This window comes from Paralichthys olivaceus, chromosome 14, assembly GCF_024713975.1.
Source record: "Paralichthys olivaceus isolate ysfri-2021 chromosome 14, ASM2471397v2, whole genome shotgun sequence".
In the NCBI taxonomy this organism is placed as follows: domain Eukaryota; kingdom Metazoa; phylum Chordata; class Actinopteri; order Pleuronectiformes; family Paralichthyidae; genus Paralichthys; species Paralichthys olivaceus.
In genome coordinates this window covers 13,896,445-13,920,439 of record NC_091106.1, presented here as the reverse complement: position 1 = coordinate 13,920,439, position 23,995 = coordinate 13,896,445, and the positions used below count along the sequence as shown (strand labels likewise).

The window sequence follows — 23,995 nt, the reverse complement described above, 5'->3', positions numbered from 1 at the left end:
ATTACTTAAAAATAACGCGGACATGTAACAATGCCTTACAAAGATGAAGTAGAAAGTACAGATATTTGCTGATATACAGTACGTATTCCAGGAAAAGCAAAAAAGTACCCGATAACAAATCTAATTAAGTACAGATACATGAAAAATGTACTTTAGTAACGAAGTAAATATATATACTTTGTTACATCCTACCATTGCACTTCAGACACTATGACTCCATAAATTCTGGCAAAATGAGGCAACATGGTGTCTGGTTTTAATGCAAAGCACTTAACCTTTACTTGAAAGAAGGTAATATACATCCTGGAATTACAGATAATAAAGATACATTATGAGCAGTCATTTCACAATGAATATCATCTTTCCTTTGCATCAACCGAGAGGAGTGCGACATTATCTACAGTTGTTTTGTTAGGAAGAAAACAGTGAAAAGCACACCTAAGTCTGTCAGCATCTTTACTGTATGGTACACTGTAAAAATGCCATCTATATGCAGTAGTCCACATTAACCTCAATAACAAAAAAGAGAGAAAAAAAAAACAATTTGAAAAAATAAGAGTTCCATGGTTGTTTTAACTAAGTAGTTCAAACTGCAATGCATACATTATAAATAAATGTAAAGGGAAAGGAAAAAAAAGTTCAAATAGTACTACAAGCAATATTCCACAATTCCAGCATGGCTGAAACAATAAGTGGCCTCAATCCAAACCATACACTTTGGAGTGTGACCACAGCTTTAACAAACCTTTAAGATACTGTAGATTCTTCAAACGGGTGCGTCTGAAAGTCCAACTTATGTTCAACACTTCTGGATAAATCAAGTTAAAAATTGCCCTTAAAATTTGTTCTGTGACATGATAAGTTGCCAACCATCTTTTCCTGTGGGGCGAGGAACACTTTGAGTAAGGAGTGAGAACAACACCAGGCCTTTTCATTCAGCAACTTTCTCTTTTGCAACTTAAAGCCATGGAGTACAGAAAAAAAAGCTTGTTCTCACATAAGCTAGGGGAGGTCACGGGTATTATGATGTTTCAATTCTAAAAAGGAAATCATTTGTGTTCTCGCTGAAGCTCACGTATGACTTCTTTTCCTTTGCGGCCTCCACCTACTTATGAAAACTGCTCCACTGATCTCTCATGTTGGGGGAAGCTCCAACTGTACACACTATGAACAATTCTCTTCTCAGTAAAAGGAAAAGGACACTAGTAGTTGACAACTCAAAAAATTATTAATGTGATGATGTGGATTGGTAATTGTTTAAATCTACAGCAAGGTGGAACGGGGGTTGTTTGGGGGGATGGTTTCAAACGGTGTACATGTTCTTGGTGGTGGATCCGCTCTTGCTGGACGTGTCGTCATGTGACTGGTAGCCGAACATGGCTTTGGTGGGGAGGCTGAGGCGCTCTTTATAAGATTGCCTGTGGAAAAAAGATGCAAGTTAAATGCTGTGCAAATTCTAACTTAGTGTCACCATCTAGTGGTCAGCTGCAGTCAGCAGTGGGTGTATTATTTCCTGTTAACAAGGTGATGTCACTACCTACCCTATCGTCATGATGGCCTCCCTGTTTTGGCAGTTGCTTGTCCAGATGGCTATTTTGTCACCTTTGGGTCTGACGTTGACCACGGCACCGCACACGTCTTCACTTGCCTCATCGAACGACTCACCGACTAAACACAAGAGCTGGAAAACACAATACGTGACTCACTATGTATTATTTCTTCATTTTAAATGTTGGTTTGTTAAGCTGCTCAATTAAAACTGTGGTTTTACCGTCTCCATCCAGTAGCGGTCCAGGTCATTGTGTCTCTGTTGTTTATTGAGAGTCATCAGCCATCGGCCTCCCAGTTTGTTCCTGTCGTCCTCCCACATTGGCTTAATCCCATCCTACCACACAAAGTCAAGGGGTTACTAAATGTCTCTTTTAAAAAACAAGTTGAGTAGAAATTGGTTTCTTGTCAACTGTATATTTTTAACAAAAACAAGTCTTACCTTAAATAAGCAATAATCACAGCCAAAGCCAAGTTTGCTTGGTTGCTGTATGTGGTTGTATAATCTATAGAAAACACAGAATAAAAGATGACTTTAGCTTTATCTGACATCACATTAAAGATACAGTGAAGAACAGAATATGTTACCCCTTTAAAGCCACAATCACTTCAATCTGAGAAGTCTCCAGAATTTTACATTTCATATGTCAGTCACTTCTATATAAAAGTTGCCCAGCTTATATTTTCAGAAACTCTTAAATTTGTCATATTATAATTTATATATCTTGAATTTACGTGGCTTCAGAGCTTTTAGTCCAATCTTTAGTCTTCAGAAAAACAATACTATATACTGCAGATGAACATCAATCATCAATCTGCAATTAATGAGGTGCAGACTAGAGGTAAATGTGACGCATAAACAAAGTGATATTACAATCATGCTGTTTCCACATAATTTCAATGTAGCTTTACGTATGTGGCTTTAGCATATGTAATATATAATTTGTGTAATATATAATATCACATTTCAACACTTCTATAAAGTGAGATAATCATAATAACATTGCAGGATAATTAGGGAAAACTTACGCCCAGAAGTCTTCCACTGTATCAAACTTGGAAATGAGACGCAGGTTCTCTGTCCAGCTTTTGCTTTTGTCGTTTTTGAAATACCACAGCGCCCATCTGAGAGAGGGGAGGACAAGAATCACTGTCAGTATTCACAGAACTGCAGAAAAATTACTCAAGAACAAATGACAGAATGATTATAATTTCTTTACTTTGAAAGGTAATAAAATGTTTTAATCAGAAAAATGTGTGATAAGTTTCAGCCGAATGAGGAAATATCTAAAATGCATCTACTAGAAGTGATTTTGTATAAAAAATAAAATAAAGTTAATGCAGAGTCCTGATTACAGAAACACTGCAGCTCGTCACAAAACATTATCAATGCAACAGAACAGAGAATGGTGTCCATCAGAGGCACCACAAACGCAGCCTTTGTTTATAACGGGTGCTGTTATTCTTTCATCTATTCCCAGGAAGGGGCTAGCAGGGGACGGACGAGGGCAACGAGGGGACATCAGCAGAACCCTGTGCCCCCATATTCCCCCACCCTCATCTAGCAGTAACCAACCATCAACCTGACCCATGTGCCACAAACACAGATATTAATAAACTCAACCAATCAGAGGATTAAAATACACTTGTGCCATTCGGCAGCTCCACTGACCTAATGATATAACATAGGAGGAGATATGAGTTGGCTCTCCTCTGGTGAACCTGGCTGAGGAAGCAGGGTGTATACATGACTCGTATGTCAACAAATATGGCAGTCAGCAGATAAGAGTCACTGATGGACTTATGGCAAGCCTGTCTCCTCATAAATCATTCAATCCTACCAGATTATTAGAACAGACAAAATAGTTTCAAATCGTGATCCTGTTTTGCTCCGGTGTGGGCGGGGAAGTGAATAACTAAATACAGGTGTAGCTACTTCAGCTACTTGTGAGCTTGTGTTGGGAAATTAAGGCGACACCAGTGGCGAGACGATGTAAACATGGATCAACAGAAAAGCAGTGAGCTTTTACTTCAGACTGAAAACTGCTGGTTGTTGGCTTCCATTTATTTCAGTGCCATATAGAAATCATGTTGCATGACCTGAAACTTGGAAATGATCATGTCTACTTATGTTACAGTGAGGTAACGGAGCTGTGCAGCCTCTTCAGATCCATCTGTGATCTGTGCGCTCCCCTTCACAGAGCACAGATACACAAAAATAAAAGCTAATATATTAACACTGTTGAATTATTATTTCATTTTCACATATAAGAACACCAGTGTGGTAAGACCCTTCAGTTGTCCACATAAACCTGTATATTTGCTGGTTTGGGTTCAGTGCAGGTTAGTCTCAACTAGGGCTGGGTAATTATCACAGTATATTAATTTTAATCAATAGCAAGTCTTTGTCATTCTCTGCTCATAGACAAGTCTTCAAACTTTGAAGAAACAATAATGTGACATTCAATGTAATAATTATCAATATCGACCGATCAACATTTTGATCTTGATATAATTATTGGCCATATCATTTTAAGTTTACCTGTTTTGCTCTTTTCATCTTTATTTCAAACTGATGCTACATTCATCCAAAGTGACTCATTCATTTAAGACAGGTCTATTCCTGCAAACTGCTGGAGCAACAAACAATACAACAAATGTTTTTAAATAATATTTTACAGACTCCAGATAATTCAACAGGACTTCCTTGTGGTTAAATACAGTCAGTGAAAATTACTCCACAACTAAGGGCGTCACAGTGGAAGCATCACAACCACAGTATTTCTTAATAAAATCTGGGCACATACAAGCAGGATGTCAGGATAACGTGGGCCAGATGAGAGCAGCAGAGGCGGGGACCACCTTGACCTGTGAAGCTGGGCTGAATAAGCAGAACGGCCTAGAAAGAGACTTTTCAGCATTTCATAAAACCAACTGAACAATGCCCCTGAATAGGTCCTCCACAGAACTATGATAATGTCTCTAAAGGGCGTGGTGAGCAACACATTCTGCGAGTTGTCTCATTGCTATGGCAATATTACATCTTTTCACTACATTTGATTGTTAAAAATAAGCTAATACAAAGCAGGTTTCAGGTAACACACATCCTAAGATTCACTAAAGAGAAGCAATTTGACCTTGTTGTCAAAGAACAGCAGTCTCCTCTACACAGACACTGTAAGCAGTCATTTTAAGCACTTAAAGTTAAAATTCCTTGGCAGTGCCAAATATTAACAACCTGAAAATATAATACAGGACGTCTGAGTGGGATCAGAGCCTATGAGCTTAAGTGAGGACTTTCCTTCAAACAAGACAGAGTAAATCTTCAGGGCGTAATAGCAATTGTCCTTATTCTGAAGGAGACAGTCATTTTACATGTTTTTTTTTTTTTAAAGAGTTATAAGTTTAATTGCCTTTGAAATTGATCACACATAGCTTGTTTTAGACTTTAAACTTTCCCCCATGTTGTGTCAATACATTGTTTCCTCCTTCCTGTAATTACCTCCCAACCCAGTTGGTTTGTTTGTTTGTTTGTTAGTCAGCAAGATGACGCAAAAACAAGAGGACATAATATCACGACACTTTGGGGAATGATGTGTTATTGATCAGGGAAGAACCCACTAACTTTGGGTGCAGATCCAGATGTTTAAAAGTATGAGGCATGGTGTTTTTCATCATTTACATTGATTTCTCAGAGAATCATTGATCAGTCATATCTGTGATGCACTCTTGTGTTGCATTCTTGTGGTGCATTCTTGTGTTGCATTCTTGTGATGCATTCTTGTGTTGCATTCAGTTCAGCATAATGGTATCAAGGAACTGTCAGTATTTGTTGCACAATGGGGAAAACAGCAATATAAAAATGTTACGATTCAGAAAATTTCAATTTTGTGCTGCTGGGGTTGGTGTCGTCTGAAACTTCGCGAATATAAGAACACTGCTGTCGATGTTGGCGACACAACCTTTCAGTTGCAATATCCTGTCAAACACAGCAGCTGTTTGTGTTTTTTTATAATCTCACCTGTTTTGCAAAGGGTGTTTGACGTACTGCTCGGGGTTTGCAGCGACTTGGCTTTCAGTCGGCTGATCTTCAGTTTCAGGTGCTTTCTGTAGAGAGAGAGACGCACAAACATATCGTATAACTTATTAGCAAACAAGAGATGTTCATAGAAAACATCATACATCAAGTCTCATCCATGTATTGTATGAGCTGATCGTGAAAAGGGCAGTTAGCACCAGCTTTAAGCAAAGGTGGGAAGATGGGAGAAATATGAACATTTACCAGTGTCGTGATTTGACTGTGGATGGTTACAGTTACATGGCTACAACTAATAATCATTTTCTTTAACAATAAATTTGTCAGTCCTTCTATGTTAATAATGTAGCATGCACACACTTTGAACATGAAAAACATTTCAGAGGCAAGGATCATGATTTCAAATTGTTCAATTGAATTCACACATGAATTTGTGCTATGTTCAATTACCATCTGAGAAACTGACGCCTGTGAGGAATTTTGAAACCAACTTTGATCGATTTATTATCGATTATCTTCGTTTATTTTCCTGCTCTATTAATATCACAGTGCGAATCAGGTCTTGTTGTGTCTTAAGGACACGATCCCGAGTCAGTGACCTGCATTTAGTGCTGCAGCCGCATCACAGATATATGTGACGATGACACACTGTTACACATCGGAAAACACTCATTTCTAAGATTAGCTTCAATGTGTGGCAGTGCAACGTTAATGCTACAACACGTAGCATTTCACAGGAAGGCTAGCAGCTAGCTTTAGCTTCGTACACTACAGTAAAATGGACAAAAAGGCTAAGTCAAATCGAAGCTAACCCTCAGAGTAAGGTGAGTTAGCGCTTGCTAGCATTAGTTTTAACAGACGGGCTGGGCTAAGCTAGCTACCAGCTAGATACACACGTGTCCGGATTGTGAAAAAATACCATTAATAACGTCGCAGTGTGAGCATTTACACGCACTGACGGTTCGTGGAGTGATCGACGTGTTACTGACTCGCATCGAAGCGGATAAAAGCATCACAGACAGTTTGAATGACCGACGTGCTCTCAGTCAGTCCCTCCCTGCCGACAAAGTCTCACGCATCACATTGCTGTGCATGCTAACGCTAACTGTGATCCACGCCAACTGGCACATCTGTCACCAGAAGCCCCGCGTCCCCACCAGCGATCTGCGGTTTCACAGAAGCCGCGTTTGCTAAGAGCAGACCCGGTGAAGACTAGGTTCATCTCCCCCCTGCGCTTTGCTCGGGGGGTTTTCTCCCCCTAGCTCTCCCTTGTCTCTCTTACCGGCTCCGATGTCGCCATCTTGACAGTAGAAATGTTCTGCCCGTTCAGCGCTTCTGCGTCACCGCCCGACTACTCACACTGCTACGGAAGCCGCGTCAGTCCACGTCAGGGGGCGCATGAAGAAGAAGAAGCGTCCCAGCAAATTAAGCTGCGATAGATTTATTCAGTGATTGTGTTGAGAAGTGCGACAAAACAGGATCCACCGTTAAAAAAAATAAATATTGTCTCCCAACTTTTCTTCTTTTTTAAAAACAAAATGTGCTTTTTGCCTTGCCATCGCTGGTTTTGTGTCGACAAAAACACAAACTCATTTTGTGTGATCACGCTGGAGGTAGCGATGAGAAGATGATAAACTGTGACAAGAATGGGATGAACATGCTCAGCAACAATACTGAAATAAGCATTGATATTAGAGAGGTATTGAAAAGGGCCCGACCAGTCTGACCGTTCTCCTCTGAGCTCTCCAGGTGTAAAAGGAAAGTCTGGGAACTTGTATGTGAAAATGTGAAGAGTTCAGATGTTTGGGAAATAGTCAAACCAGCCCGTTTCACACTGACAAAAAAAGTCACAGCCAAAATCCCAGAGACAACATTTTTTCCCATGCTCTGATGTTTGACACAAACATTGACTAATGCTCTTGGCCAGTATCTGCATAATTGTATGCATCGCACTGTTTGTTATGGGCCGGGGAAAGTAGCACAGACTGGGAGGAAGAAGCACAGACACACAGGCAGCGACAGGCAGATGTAGTAAAAGTACTTAAATGGGTAAAATGAAAAGGACTAGCTTACAGACAAATGGATGATGGACAAGCAGGACGGTAGAGACCAATCGAGTTAGCAGGTACATAAGGATGCATAAGCAAATTATCTGAGATCTGAAAAAGGGCTGATGTAAGTACCAGTGAGCAAATGAGGAAAAGGACAAGGTGCGTAAGTTGGCAGGGATGTTCTATCGAAATAGAAAGCGGGTGAGCAGGCAGATGGGGAAACAGGAAGAAAGTCCAAGCACATCTGGTGGTTGAAACCTCAGGATTAGTGCATAACTAGAAGTTCTTTTCCAGCTGTGTGAATATCTTTATCAGAACCGTGAAGATGTTTGTAAAAGTAAATTTGATCCAGAGCGATAAAATGACTCACGCTTCATTTAACTAAAAAATACAGAAAACTTTCCAGAGCTCAGTATGGTGATACAGTTTCTCAAAATGCTTGAGCTGTGAGATAATGGTATCAAATATAGCTCGGACAAACTCTATTGTGTTTGTTTAACTTAAGTGAGTCATCTCGCTGAGTCATTTGCAAATTATTTTCTTACATCCTCAATGTCATCTGAGAGAAAAACAACACAACCATGTCAAGAGATCTGGATGGAAGTTGTGCAAAAACAGTGATTCATCTCCACTCATTACGGCAAAGTCTAAATTATGATACTGAAATTCTCTAAGTGACTCATACAGTGCAAATGTGGGATGTTCAAAAATAAAAAAGAATATAAATAAAAACTAGAATGACACATACCTGTGCAAAGGCTCAATGGTCTACTTATATCCAATCAAGCTGCACCAAATAGCACACACAAACAGATAACAGAAATAACACAAGCTGTCAGAGAAAAACAGCTTTAAAAAGCCCTCACATATATTGTACCTGAAGTCAATTGTTACTTGGCTCTTCATCTTTACACACACACACACACACACACACACACACACACACACACACACACACACACACACACACTTGTGTATGTAAACAGAAAAATCAGGACAGAGAAAATCATGATCAGGTCCAAAATATAAATATGACTTTATTTCACAATCCCAAAAGAGATCAGCCATCCATAGAAGGAATGCTAAATCAAGTCTCTTCTCAAGTCTAAACTGGATATACTTTTCAGTAACATACAGTATTTCAGTTTGAAAATAAGCAAGATCATCCATTGTCTAAACACCATTAACAGTACAGTAAAAACAATATGGTTCACCTACATATTTGCACATTTTCTACTCATTAAAAGTTGTTTTTTCAGATTTCTGAATGCTGGTGCTAGTTGTTAGTTCCTTGCCGATACAAAGAGTTTGAATGTGGACTTTCCCACACACAGTAGATAAAAAGAAAGATTCAAAACTGTAACTTTGCCAAAATATTCCTTCTAAATAAACTGATCTTAAAAAAGTGTTTACATTCATTTTCAGTTGTGTTGTGAGTTTTGATAATTGCTGGAGGGTCGCTTTTATCTCTGGAAGACATTTGAGCTCTAGATGCAAATCTGCAAAATATTTTTTTTACTGATACAGGATTAATGTTGAGAAACCAACCAGAGTTATTTTAAAAAAGCACCGTGCCACCACTGTTCAGAATATAACCAGGTTAAATGCATGTACCTCGACATCTTGTCCTATTAGCACCAAGAAGTAGTCAAAGTGTTTAAAAGCCCACAGATTTCTAGCATGACAATGAGTGAAAAGTTCTTCATCTCTTGTGCTGAAATTTCACTGATGTAAAAAAAACCACCTGATTCACGAGGAGTTGACGGCAACCCCCCTTATTCAGACCCTGTAAAAAGATATTTGTAAACAAAGTCTTCATGAGGGCCGAGCACCCGAAATCGTCTTGTGTCCGTGTAGGATCGTGATGTTTGAGTGGTTTTCCAACAAAGCAAAACAAAATAATAGTTTGATGAATCAGCATTGGCTAACACAGTTTTGCATTCAAATCCAGAGGATGGACGTAGGAATATTCTGTTAACACATCTGAAAAGCCACCATGTTTAGCACCATTAAAATACACAGTTTTTGAAATCCTATAACCGCACTCTTGCTTTAAGAAAGACCTTTGAACATAAGTGCCGATAATGATAAGCACTCCATTGTTGCAGCATTTCATGATTCCTCATTCTGCTAAGTTTAAAATTTCCTAAATGCCATTTTCAACCGAATGAATGAAAAATCTGATAAATGCAGGGAAACTGTGAAAATGAAACATGGTTCATGCTTAAGTGTCAATATATCTCTATCTGTACATACATATTCAGGCCTATGGATTGGGACCTTTTTCAAGTTAAGAAAATAAAAAAGTGCTTCTTAATATGCCATACATGTCTGTGAATAAAAGACAAACCATCCAGATGTAGATAAAATAAACAAAAAAACAAACCAAACAAGTACATTTCGATTCTCCGCTGCCGGCAGACGTCGGCGGCAGTGGAGGGAAAAGCATGATGCTACATGTGACACTCTGTAGTTAATATATGCACAATATTAGTTCTCTACATTATGTGGTGTAATGAGTTTGCTTAACAAAGGTTACAGTGAACATGGCACCGATGTAAAAGCCAGGGGAAGAGAACTACTGGCTGAAAAAAAGAGCCCAGTCCTACTGTGAAAACATAAAATCTGAGCGTCAACACATAATAATGCAGGTTATCATCTTGCAGTAAACAGGCTTACACCAGGAATTAAATAGAAATCGTTATGATCACAATAAATAATCACATCTTTTTTTTTGTTCTTAGTCATGTATATAAAACCAGTTTAACGCCTTTAAAATGCTTCAAAGCACCATTATCTTTATAATAAAAACCGACACCGAAACTCACAGTTAAAAAGCCGACAGACTTTGGTCTTCTTCATCACTCTGCAGGTAAAGAAGAAGAAGGACAAAGCGAACAAACGGAGATTAGAAAAAGCACAATGAAAACGACGTAAAAATGAGAGTAGCGGTTTGAAGTTGGTTGAGGTAAGGCAGAAGCACAGGGAGTTTTCTGTGTGTGTGTGTGTGTGTGTGTGTGTGTATGTGTGTGTGTGTGTGTGTGTGTGTGTGTGTGTTAAAACATGTTGACTAAGTCCAGCGGTTGTAGGGTCCTGTCACTTGAGTAAGAGCATAAGGGGACATGGTGATGACGCTGTCCCTCGGGAGAGTCAGTGCTCGGCGTGTGGGGACATTTATTGTCCTCCTAGTCTCCTCTGCCTCCTCCCCCATCTCCTCCTCCAGCTCCCCACCTCCTCCATTCTTCCCCAGGCTTTCCTCCATCCTTAATCTCTCTGCCTCCTCCTCCCTTTCCCGTTCCCTCTTGGCCATTTTGGCGTCCCACATGGCCATCCCGTGGCCTGGCTCGTTCAAAGACTTGTGCTGGTAGAAGACCAGGGAGATGCGGGTGGGGTGGCTGCGGTTTGGCCTGAGGATAGGGGTGGTGGCGTGGAGCTCCCGCCGCGCACATTCTATCAGGATGGAACCGTGCGAAGGTGCCACGGCGACTCCGCCTATGTTGTTGTCCAGGAAGTTGTGCTCGCTGTCTGACCACACCTCCTCCTGCTTAATTTCCTCTGGTTCAATTTGGGGAGTTTCTAGGGGGTGGGGGAGAGTTGAGAGTGCAGGGAGGACATGACCCCTGACCTCTGCTGCGACATCTCCTGCAGCCCTGTGGAGTCCGTTGAGCCTGCTGAAGAGGCCCTCAGAGGTAGGTCTCGGCGAGAAGGAGGAGGGAGGAGGAGCACTCCCACTGGGGGAGGGTCTGCTCAGAGGAGAGCAGTGCACCTCGTTGGGCTCAGTTTTAAAGGTAGAGGGGTAGTCACTAAGGGCATAATGTAGAGGTATACGTTCTGACTGAACACTCTGGTCACCAGGTGTCTGAGAATAACCGTTCACACTGTCACTCATTGTCTTATAATTGACAGCTGGGCCATTCTGTCCAAACGGGGGCCCGGGCAGGCCGGGGTAGCTGGGGGACATGACCTCCCTCTGTGGGGTGACCCCTGCGCCAGGAGCGGGGTGGTTGCTGGTGCTCTGACTGTAAGTGCTGTGTTGGCTACTCTCTGGTAGATACCTTCCAGCACTGGCAGGTCTGGGTGGTAGTCTGTATGAGTTGAAGTAGCCCTGTGGGTCTGTAGAGGAGAAGAAAAAATTAAGTTATGAACACCCCTGTCCATTTGTTGGTTGTTTGTATGATTGCAAGCAGGGAAGAACCGATTAAATTTTGGTGCAGAATCAAGGGTTTCCCTTTCATTAACATTGCAGGATGGGGCGATTTTCTACATTTTCACCATCTTCCCAGGGAATAATTCATCGATCTTGACAAAAGTTAGAGTTATATCTATGACATATCCATTCTAACAAACCTGAAAACACATATCATGAGACTACCCATGTTCACTGGGCATGTGCGAGCCGGTACAACCAGGAAGGATTGTTGCAGAAAGAGCTGGGCTACAAATGAGAATCTGCAATGACGAAAAATGCTGAATTTAACTGCACAGCAGCTGTTAGCAAAGACTACAGGGTTAGCAACACTAGACTAAAATGGTGCCAGCAGCGTTTCCAAACTTGAGTTGATATGTTTTCAAAGGTTGTATGGATGTAGCTGCAGGGGACTGTTGGGCCTTGGTGGAGGTATGTGCTCTATCGATTGCCATTCTAGCATTACATAAATAATTTAACAAGATTTACTACCTTTGTTGGGGGTTTCACTTTTCACTTTCCCAGGAGTGAGAGGCGTCAACCCCAGCTTCTTGTTCATTTTCTCTGCCTGAGCCTTCATTCGAGCTTCTTGTCTTATCTTACGGGCTGATTTCACTGGTTCGGCCAGGAGACGCACCTGATAAATACAACAATAACAAAAGTCAATGATTTAAAACATGACTGACATTCTTGTTTTCTTCTGCATTTCTTTGCAACAAAGAAAAACAACATAACAAATAGCCACAGCTGCTTTCCTGTTCCCTCACCTCTCGGGGAAACGAAGACAGAACTTGCAGAGCACCACTTTGGATTTTGGCCCACTGGCCCTCAGCCTGACCGAACTCATCCCTGTCAGAGATCTTGTAAAGTGGCAGAACATGGAGCTGCTCATCTTCTGGTATGCTACGCACTGCACGGTTATCTTCCCTGGTTAAAGTGCAAACCTGAAAAAAAGACACAGACAAAGCTGTTCAAGCAAACAAAAGGATGCCTTCAATCAATAAATCATTAGACTGAACCTAAACTAGAAGCAATGACCTTTGTAATTGGTCAGGGGTGCGTTTAAACAAGAAGTAGACCACACGGTGTCATGTTCATCACTTGCTTACCACAGTGCTGCCGTTATTCATGTTGTGAGTGTCCTTGTGAGCATGAGCGCAGAAATCCACACAGGCAGTGACTCCAGAAAACGGACGTCCCTTCCTCACTCCCAGCCGGCATCCGTCCCCTGCCTCCTCGAGTTCCACCTGTGACAGGTGAAAGGACAAAGACTTGAACAGAACTCATGAGAAGAATTTGAATTCTATTAATACTAGCATAAGAAGGCAGAGGTAAGTGTTGCTGTTTAATGATTTATACCTGGTTTTGGAAGGCCTCAGGAGCCAGTCTTTTGTAGAGAGGTGCCAGGTCAGTGGCGAGACTCTGTAGGTTGTTCTCTATTTTCTCCTCCTAAAATTTAAAGACAAATTTTAGAGTTTATGGGTGGAGAATAGTTGATTTTAAAGATTGTGATTGTCATCATCCAACAAAGGCCACAAGGAAAATTTTGGTCAATACAAAAGACAATGTCTCATACAGTGTAAAAGCTAGAAATTGCCCTAATATCTTCAAAACATAAGAACAAAAAGGAGCAAATGCACTGATTTTGAACAAAAAATCACTTTATCACCAGAAAAGAAAAATAGGATATTATTGCTACAGAGGATTTCTGCACGCTGACCACCCCCTCACCTCCTCTTTGCAGTCTCCGAGCAGTCGAAACTTGCGCGGCACTTTGCTGCGGGCAAACTTACAGCCGTTGAAATACATACTCCAGGAGCAGCCAAAGGAAAACGAAGCTCCGCATGTGTCTGGGTCCAGACCCTGGCATGCACAAGTCCGACTGTGGAGATGAAGAGGAGGGAGGAAGATAAACAAAGCGCACAAAGCTAAGGAAGGAGGTAATGTCACTGCAAAACAAGAAGTGCTCACTCTTCATTAAGGGCGCAGCGACGGCTGGTGGGGGAGCCGTATTTAAAAAGCGAGTCTGTGAGGTCCCGGTAGAGGTGGTCTGCCACGGGCCGGGGGACTCCCTCCCAAGCCAGGATGAGGATCACCAACACGGCAGAGTCACAGAAGTGCCCGGGCCTCTTGCGGACCAAACACAGCAGCTTCTCCTCCTCACTGCCACGTCTGATCACCTGTCGGAAACACACATACACACAGAAAATGATCAGGTTATAAAAGATGAATGACAGCACTGTAACAAATACAGTAAAACAAGCATTTAAAAAAATGATATCATACAATTATTGATCCCTTTGACCTGCCAAAACACGAGATAGGGTTTTAAGACATTAACAGTTAAGGTAAATGTTAAGGTGAAAACCTTGACATCTATGTTGAGGAGTGATCAGTATAATCAGTATATTTGAGTTATGATAACATGGTTGAGGAGCAGGTAAGAGTTTACTGTGGTTGGGATAAGGGTGAGAATCTGAATTAAATATACTGTGGTGGGATCAACAACAATATAACAGACTTTTTGAGACATTTAGGATTCTAGTACAAACAGCAGCCACATACCCATTTAGCGATTGGACAACCCTGGGAGCTCTTTCCTTCTTTCCCAGTATAAGAAACAACTTCTACCCTCACAGCCTTTCCTTTGGCACCGTACCTGTGACAGCACACATAAAACAAAGCATTAATTTGTGCCACTGATAACAAAGAAAACATCACTGGCAACACATATCTTACAGTTTTTCAATCTACACATACCTGATGGCAACACACATCATTGAGCATTAACAAATCAGCAATCCTTTATTTTATATTCCCCCATGTAGCATTTATAAACAGGAAATACACACAAATATGTGGTTTACAACACACTATAATGTAGTTTTAATGTTCAATGTATTTAGCAACAACAGTAAAACTTCCAGCTTCACTCATATGTGGAGGCTTTAAATAGATAATTCAAAACAAAATAGTAAAACACAGTTGTTGTAATTATATAAAAGGTTATATACTAATTACAACCACATTAAAGTGTTTAAGTGTGTCCTAAACCATGTATTAAATGTTTAAGTGAACTATTAAGTTCACCCTTTAATGGGTGAACTTAATGTAAACTGTTACTAACTGAGCCAACATTTGTGCCCGCAACAGATATTAACAAAATGCACAAACTTTAGTGGTGTAATAAGTGCTTAACATGCACCACAGCACAGAATAGTAGTCCACGCGTTTTCCGTACACTATAAATTATATTATTATAATTATAAACCATTAGCTGCAGAATGGAATTGTTCCGTTAAGAGCGGCTGTCAGACAGACTGTGATGGTCCTCCAGTTGTTTTAAACAGGCTGTCATCTCGGGTTTACGGGCCCCTCGTCTCAGCTGGAGGGGTTTCCTGTTTCAACATGCTGTGTGTGTGTGTGTGTGTGTGTGTGTGTGTGTGTGTGTACATGTGTGTAGCTTAGACAGTGTGTGTGCACGTGTTGAGCTAGCTCAGCAATGCCTCCTTTTAATAACAGACTCTCGGGCTGTGACCCACCCCATTCCACCAAGCCTGTGGTTGACTAGCAGGCCCTCATGTTTGGTAGTAAACACACCCACATACACACATACACACACATACTCAGTGAAAACACAGTGGTAGTAGTCACTCTACCTGTTCTCCATCAGTTCTCTCACTGCAGCAACACTAGGTCCTGCCCCAAGATGAGTATAGTAAGGGCCTTCCTCCTTTTCAATGATTTGGTCTGTGTAAAAAAACAAAAAGACTTATTAGATATAGGGTTGATGACCAAAATGAACACATTTTTTTTTTTTATAACAGTCAGATTATTGTAAATGTTGGCAGTAAATGTAGATTTAAAGTCCACATTTCTAGACCAAATACAAATAACAAGATAACAAGGCTACACAAAGCAGGGAATTTCAACCTCCTTTTGCATGGATTGGCCCTTGAATTAGGACACAACTCTTTAGTGTGTGTGTGTGTGTATGATTGCATCACAAAGACAAAAACGGAAAATGAAAGTCAGTTTGAGGTCATATAGAAGCAGATTTAGTCACTAAGTGGAGCATCCTGTGTGCAACCAGTGCAGATGCCAGAGTCCTGCACCAGGTTGGGTACCTGCATAAAGGTTGTGTAATGGATTAAAAATAAATTTATAGAAATTAGAGGCAGAGGTAAAAATGAACCAAAGTTAAAATGTTTGTGCAGTATTTTTTATATATCTGAATCAGCTTATGAAGCCGCAAGGATTTATTTTATTGTAAAAGCCTACGATACCACCTCGGACACCACCTCTGTCTTAGCAAACTAGCTAGTAGATCACAATGAATAACATAAGGATAAAGTCTGGCTTTGCTGCTTGTGAAAAGGTGCCAAATATTAGCTTTTGATAGCCACAAGCCGTCATCATTGAGGAAATGCACTGACAGAACAGGTGCTGCAACAATTGGCCGGTACTTTTCCAAAGACAAAACTAAACCTCTAAAACAGTAGGACAAAGAGGCCATAACCTATTTGATGTGAGTGAGTGTGAATGTAACATGTGTGTTTAAGCACAGGTGATGGTTCGGGTCGCGGGTCATATGGTAATTTGATCTGCTTTAACCTGTAAAAATTTAGGTAAAATCTACTCACCCATGCATTGACAGGATGGAAGATCAGCCAGTTTTTTGGAAGGTGTATTGAGCAGGTTCTTGATCGGGGTATCCAGAAAACTCACTGGAGACTCCAGGAAGCTGTTGATGCTGTTCTTGGATGGAGTTGACTCTGCAGAGTGGCCCGGATCAGCATCAGGAGCCGTGGAGAGGACAGTGACAGGTCCTGACCTCTCCAGCTTGTAGTAGCCCTGCTGGCTTGGAGGAGGCGATTGTGGCGCCCCTGAGAAGCCATTAACCAGACCATGGTGCCCAGGGCTGTGGCTGAAGAAAGCGTTACTGGCTGGGCTGTTGTTAGGATGAGCACCGTGCTGCAGCCCACTAGAGGGCTGCGCTACCTGAGATAACAAATGCCTTTCGTACTCTGGTCCTGCAGCGTGACCGTTGCATGGATGGTGTTGGCGGAATGACCCATTTGAGAGGGACCACGGCTGGTTTTCTTGAACACTAGTGTGATTGATCCTTGTGAGATTACTGTAGCTGGGGATCTGTGGACCTATGAGGGCTGTACTGTGTGTGTTACTCTGATGGATGAGTTGCCTCCTTTCCTCTTGAGCCTCAGCCAAGTATCTCTTCAGGTCAATTTGAGCCTGAGGCAGAAACAGGTTTCTCTTATGGTGAAGGCCTGATTTCCCCATTAGCAGAATCTTCTGGCCTCTGCCCCTCTGGGGCATCTCACCGTTTGCCATGCGTTTTGAGAGGGGGGTCCTGCGACTTACTCCCTCATTTTGTCCATCAGTTATTTTCTTCTTTCTGGGTTTGGAGGGTGTAGCTCTTGGTTTTTTTATTGGGGTCTTTTTCTGACTCGTGGTCAACTGGGAGTTGTAGTTGTATTTGATTGCTGACACAGGAGTTCCTTTTGGGGGGTTGTTCTCTGACTGCTGGCTGTGTCGGGCCTGGATGATGAAGGCCAGGTCTGCCAACTGAGCTGCCACCTCCTCTTCATCTCTGTTTCTCCTCGCTTTACCACCCCTGTCTCTGTCCTCCCCAAACAAGCGCTCACACTCTTTACTGAACTTCATCTCACAGGGGTCTTTATAGCTACATTCAGACTTGATGATGTGAGAACCAAAGCGCTGCTCTGTCCTCCCGTAGGGTGCTTTATCACTGTCTGAGCTGGCCTCTAAAAGATCCTGCAGAGACAGCTTTGAGTTTGTACCCCGAGAGCACTGGATGACATTCCCTTGTCTGGCCACTGGGGGGCGGATGACTGACGTCTGGTGTAGTGGTGAGCTTATGACCGAGACTTTGTTGTAGTGGATAGCCCCAGTGGGTTTGGCTTCTTGCGAGGTTGTATTTGTAAAAGGGGTTGAAAACGGGGCAACAGTAGAAATGGGATGTTCACACTTACTTTCAGTTTTAATGGACCGAAGGGTGCTTTCAGGTATAGCTGCCAGTTGAGTCAAGGCCTCAATAGCAATTGCCTGATCAAAACTTAGATTTTTCCTTTCTGCCAAAGACTGCACGCTGGGTAGCAAGACACTAGAAGAAGGTTCATTTTTCATAGGCTGTGGAGTCCTTTGCAGGCTAACAGGAGTGCTTTTCTGATACAAGTCGTTCTTCAAGTCCTCTGGCTCCTTTTTGACGAAGTGCAAATCTGGTGGCTCTGTTTTGATGGAGCAAAGAATGGATGAACGAGAGCAGAAGAGTTTCTCCTCCAGTCCCTTCCTCTCTGTTACAGACAGACATACCACAGCCGCCAGTGTGGACAGTGGGTCTTCGCAGACCTCCTCTTCATCCCTCAGCTGCGTGGTGGCCTGTTCAGTGATCCACATCCATGGCTCATTCAGCTTGATCTTCTTTAGCGGAACTGACATGTCATCTGGAGGCATCTTGGGTCCGTTTTCAGAGCAGTCCTTAGGAATTGAAGCTATTATAGTCCTTTGAGGCTCTGATGCCAATATAGTTCTTTTAAATGCAGGCTTCAGATCAGAGTTTGACCCAGTGGTCATATTAGCACCATTAGGTTTCGATAGGTTCTCAGCAGAACCATTCTGAAAAGTCACAGAAGAGAATACGTGTTGGTGAAGTGCAATGCTGGGCAGCTCCACCCCGGGCTCTCGTTTAATAAGTGCTGGCCGTCCAAATTGGTCCGAGGCCAGGTTGTGGGTGAGCAGGTGGTTGACGGGTGGAGATTGTGTACGAGGTATGTGGCCTTCTTCCCCCTCATCCTCCTCTGCTGCCGTGTGGGTATCATCCATCTGTGCTGTGCCTTTGCCATTTAACGACCCACTTTCTGGAACCACCTGAGACAGAAAGAGAAACAAGAAGAGAGAAGTGACTCAACAAGCTCTGGCAGCATACAGCTTCTTCAGCTTGTTCTGAGCAGTCATGGCACACAGCACAACAGATTGCCTCCCAGCATGGCTTGAGCATCTGCCGCAGCCACTGTCGAGGCTGTGGAAAATATTATGACATGTGAAAACAAAGAATCTGCTTTCTATAAATCTCGCAGAAACTGATCTCTAAACAGAGCTAATAAAATAAATAGTGTTAGTTCGGTCAAGGCTTCAATCAGGAGCGTATTACTGCCTGTGCTGTGGAGCATTGAGAGCCACAGACCCACAGGTAGCCGAGAGTGAGTAAACATTTGGAGTCATTCACAGTTCAATATTGCGTCACTGCCGGTGGGTCATTGAGGGCATATGTGCAGCCTGCATATACATGTTGTGTTCGTGCTGGGTTTGTAGGTGTGTTCCTTGGCATGCATGTGTGTGCATGCAAGCACATGTGATTATTCACACAGCTGCCTGAGTGATTAACCTACTAGGGTTCTTATCCACTCAGAGCTGTGCTACAGCATTGCCTGACCCTTAGGCTAATACGGATTCTGGCTGTCAGTTGAGCTATAACCATCAACGGTCCTCATGACATGGTGATAGACCCCAATCAGTTACACATTCCTTGATGATTTTAAGTGCTGACAATGAGGGGCAGGGCGATTAAACAAATGTTGAATGTATATCAATATATTGCTTATGCATTGTGCAGACACCGAGAGGAGGTATAACACTTTGATCTACCTCAGATTTGTTGTTTATCGTGTTTGTCATTCTCTTCTCGTAAAGAAGAGACAACCACAACCTTCGGTCAGGAGCAAAAGTCAGTCTTTATAACAGACATATAATGTGACATTTATCATGATAATTATTGATATCGACTGACATGATATTAATCCTCCAGTCCTACTGGCAATTATAGCCATTAGACTTTTGGGGATAAACAGTCTTGTTGCAGTTCACATGATATCTTGGAAACTAAAGGGGCACTTAAGGACAGCAATTCTGATAAAAAGAAAAAAATCCTATGAAATAATATGATCAACTGGAGTCAAGACAAGCTGTTTCTGGTTTAAGGATTCAACCCCACATCACAATCACAACTAAAGCCTTCAGCAGTGGACTTCTCAAAAATGCTGAAGCAAAACAAAGACAAAGTAGAATTACCAACTCATGTGTGATGAAGACTCTGATGGAATTATATAAAAGGAATTTAAAACATTTTTTATCCTGATGGAAATAAAACAGTTACATTTCTTGTAAGTGTTCACAGGCTTGGACAATAAAGCTAATTCTGACTGGTCACAATGAGTAGTCAATGCTTCAAATATAGATGTTGCAGCAAAGAACCTACAACCTCGAATACATGGAATATACACAGAAATCTTCAACCTGGCAGCAAAGTAGACCAACACAATCAACACAGTTTCAAGGTGGGCACCAAGGATTAGTGTCAGCAATCCAAAATATGATGATGGTGAATATGATCACAATCTGTTCTTCATTTAAGGTGTTGGATATTGGACAGAAAGTGTTTGAGCAGAATATATGGTGTGAAGTTGGAGTTACCTCCATCAAGGGGATAATGTTTACATCTGTGTTTGTTCTTTTTACTTTCTTTAACATTGTGCGACTGATGCGGCATTTATCAACATTTTGGCAAATTTCTCAATAAATAAAGCAAACATCAGGCATGTGTAGAGTGCTAATATCTATGAACAGGTGAAATAAGTTGCGTATCCAAATGTATCCAATCTGGGACATGTTTATGCTAGGACTCTGCTGACAAAATGATCTCAAACTTCTTTGCAGGACCTGCAGGCTATATGTGCATTAATGTGAGCTGTGTGTACTGTATGTTTATGACTGAGACTGCATGTATGTGTCTGAGAGGCAACCAATTTTTGCCTCTAATGAACAAACGTGACCGCAGGGGAGCTGGAGATACATTCTTTAACGCTGTTTACCTTATATAAACATTAATTAAACTCCATCACTGACACAGTTTTAATGCACTGTACAGCTGGAGATGTGGACTTCATAGATCAAGAGCAGCCACAGCACTTCATTATAAACCAGACTCCAGTGAAGCCACAGACCAAACAGAAAACACTGGAGTTTATCAGTAACATGTGCTTTGGTCAACTTTGTTCTCTCTGTTTCCATTAGACATGAACTAGATTACATTGGAATAACAACACTGCACTGTTTTTAATGAATGAAGAAAAGTATCTTTTACAGCAGCACAACAGTAGCTTTCATCCAAAGTGTCTCTCATTTACCCATGCACACAAACATGGCAGCGGAGCTCACATGCAAGGCAGAGGCCAAACCTTTGGGAGCAAGGACACCTGTGAAACTGAACCATGAACCCTGCAGCTACTGACAGAGCTTCACTGCCTCCTGAGCCACAGCTGGACATGTATTACTGTCTTATAATAAATTATAACTACAGCGTCACAAAAAAATCAATCAAAAATCAAAAATCTACCTGACAAACTCAGTTCTGTGAGTTCTGAGACATCTCAGACTAAATGTTTTTGAATTTTCAGTAGTGCAGTGCCCGTTATAAACATGGCTGTTTGGAATGGGCTGTTTGCTTGTGGTAAAGATTCAGAGCTACTTCACATATATCCAATGTTATTCATAAGACAAAACTGAATTTACCTTATTACTGTTACTTTACTACATGTGTGTGGCTTATATACAAGTTTGAAGTATTTACTTATTTTTCATACGTTGCATGTTGGGTATTTCAGGTCTGTTAAGAAACCAACACAATTTTCAGACCCATGTTTATAACTTTTCAAAATAAAATCTCTGTTATTAAGCTCAATATAAAGCATTGCAGCAACAAAACGCCTAATCGGACAAAATTTGACAATACCTAACCATGGGACCCATAAGATGAACGGTTCTTAAGAGAGACAGACAGGGATTTCTGGAATTAGTAGATAGATGTGTAGTACATCACATGCATAGAGAAAAGAATTGAGGCCTGTGAAGCAGAAGAATAAACTCTGGTCTCTGTGACGAAAAAAGCCACCGAAAAATGAGAAAAAAAGCAGTTCAGAGCAAAAAACACTTAATTAGGAAAATAAAAGGTGTCAAAGGCAGGGCTGAGTTCTAAGAGGATTAATACCGAACAATCTTCTGACTCTGGATCCCAGACTGTATAATATAAGGAGATTTAACACCCAAGAAGCTGCAATGTGAATTCAGTGTGTGATTATAAATGTGGAGACAAAAAAGTGAGGAGAAAGCGATGTTTCACAGGAAAGGAAAGAGAACAAAAAAACAATATGTTGTTAAATTGATTAAAGCCAGAGAACAAAAGTGTATACATGCTCCTGTTTGACACCACATTGTTTATGTTCTTGGGCTGTTATTCACAGGAATGCACAGCACACTGATTAGAAGAAGAATATTAAAAAGCTGAAGAGTATTTTTCCTCTAAGTTGACGTTCAGCATGACCACAGTGCTGTTCATGATCAATAACATGATTACTACTTCATGGCAAAGTCTTTTCACTGATCTGATCTCTCTCTGATCCATCGCCCATTCTCCCCACTCTCCTCCATGACTGCCAGGACAGAGCCTTACTACTCGAAACACATTGCTGATGCATCAGATAGCTGAAGCTCAGACTGAGGCAATACTGGGTTTACCAATGCAACCGGGCAACAAGATACCTGCTCCGCAAAACACGTGGAAATGAGGCACCACAAAGTTCAAATGAGGCAGAGAGATATAGAGGGAAAAAGTTGGGGAGCAAAGAGAGAGAGAAAGAGAGAGAGAGAGAGAGAGAAAGGGGGGGGAGGCAGTGTGTCTGTCACAATAAACTGCTTTCAGTGACAAAGCGCCACTGGCCGCCTTCCAGCACTGCACCAGACACACGCGTGTCTCTATGCATGCGTACGCGTGTGACTGACTGTGCATCCTTTCAAGTGTTCTGAGGCTGACGTCAAAATGCAGCCCGTCTTTGAAAGCGTTTCGTTTAATCTTGTGGCAGCAAAAAGCCTAATGCAGAATGTAAATGCAAAGTCATGTGCTCTCATTAAGTCCCCGGGTCTCTGGGGGGAGAGGACGCTGGGCCTGTGATGTGTTAGGGCTGTGTCTTTGTGTTTGTGCGCGCTGTGTCTGCCTCAGGGCGTCTCGAGTCACTCACGCTTGCACCGTGGTGTTTTTTAAAATGCAAACGCTGTCCTTTGCTTTTGTGCAAGTCAAACACGTGCTTCGTCTGTGGCGCCCATCAAAGCTTTGAAAAAAATCAAACAAAACATATGCTTGAAAGTGTAGCTAAGCGTTCAGAGACCTGCCATGGCAACAGAAGTGTGACCATCACTTGAATCTTAACAACCTTCTCTCAGGAGATGAGTCTTCAGGGAGGTTTGAAAAAGTGTGTATCCACTCTCAAAGCAAACACACTCCTATAATAACTAAATAAAAACTACTGCACAGTGTGTGCAAAAACTGAAAATTGAGAGATCCCCATAATCATGGGCAACCTTCATCTGTGTCTCATCACAGTGAAACACTGAAGAGGCAAATGCTTCCTTCCTGGCTGAATGTAAGTCGTGGTTTATATGTGTTTCTCTCAACACGTGAACATTTCCTTCATTCATTCAGAGAGCGTTTCCTGTGTGCACCGCGGTCAACGTAACGCACACAGTAGTAAACAACACAAAATATACTCAGTGTACACATCACAAACTTGAAAGAGCTAAGTCAGCTATAACATTACACAGATTAAGACGGCATCAGTAACAGAGGTAACTTCTCTACACAAACTGCACAATCACAATAATATTTTCACTACTGCAGCCAAACAAGTAAAGCTGGCCGAATTACAAGTTACGACCTGAAGCTTATGCGCGCTGCACTTCTCTGTGAGGCAGAAAACAGCAGGTGTATAAATATGGCTGTCCAAAACACTGCAAGGAAGAAAAGGGGGTGCGAAGGGGCTCTTCACACAACACAACACAACAGCCCAGAAAAGAACGGGAAAATGGGAGAGGGATGTCTGTTACCTTGGAAACTGACTGACCTCTTTGTTGATGACTTTGTTGTCACATCCTCTAATCCCACCTGGAAAAGACAAGCCAAACACACACACACACACAGAAGCCACAAACACACAAACACACAGAAGCCCAGATCCTCAGTGATTCAGTAGTAACTATAACAACACCAGCCTCCAAATAAAGCGATCCAATCAGCTAAATCCAGGG

General features: G+C 41.8%; 2 protein-coding genes across 3 annotated transcripts in view; both read right to left on the bottom strand.

The window, feature by feature from the left end:
* Positions 1-249: 249 nt before the first annotated feature.
* On the bottom strand, positions 250-7,014 carry eif4e1c (eukaryotic translation initiation factor 4E family member 1c). Its single transcript, XM_020095877.2, has 7 exons — positions 6,867-7,014; positions 5,570-5,655; positions 2,578-2,673; positions 1,991-2,054; positions 1,772-1,885; positions 1,542-1,681; positions 250-1,418 (listed from the first exon to the last, which is right to left on the bottom strand). The coding sequence occupies exons 1-7, from the start codon at positions 6,882-6,884 to the stop codon at positions 1,304-1,306; spliced, it is 633 nt and encodes a 210-aa protein (XP_019951436.1). The 5' UTR covers positions 6,885-7,014; the 3' UTR covers positions 250-1,303.
* Positions 7,015-8,647: 1,633 nt separating this feature from the next.
* The window catches only part of tet1 (tet methylcytosine dioxygenase 1), a 29,745-nt gene continuing 14,397 nt past the window's right edge, over positions 8,648-23,995 (bottom strand). Inside the window, exons 1-11 of one of the 2 annotated variants that reach the window (XM_069539234.1) lie at positions 23,812-23,835; positions 16,465-18,730; positions 15,481-15,571; positions 14,387-14,480; positions 13,793-14,001; positions 13,553-13,703; positions 13,181-13,270; positions 12,931-13,068; positions 12,589-12,765; positions 12,314-12,458; positions 8,648-11,748 (exon numbers count right to left, since the gene is read on the bottom strand). In XM_069539234.1, the coding sequence (XP_069395335.1) occupies positions 10,706-11,748; positions 12,314-12,458; positions 12,589-12,765; positions 12,931-13,068; positions 13,181-13,270; positions 13,553-13,703; positions 13,793-14,001; positions 14,387-14,480; positions 15,481-15,571; positions 16,465-18,685 (4,359 nt within the window). In that variant the 5' untranslated portion in view covers positions 18,686-18,730; positions 23,812-23,835 and the 3' untranslated portion in view covers positions 8,648-10,705. Of the gene's footprint in view, positions 11,749-12,313; positions 12,459-12,588; positions 12,766-12,930; positions 13,069-13,180; positions 13,271-13,552; positions 13,704-13,792; positions 14,002-14,386; positions 14,481-15,480; positions 15,572-16,464; positions 18,731-23,811; positions 23,836-23,995 lie in introns of those variants that run through there. The other variant, XM_020096939.2, reaches the window with a different exon arrangement.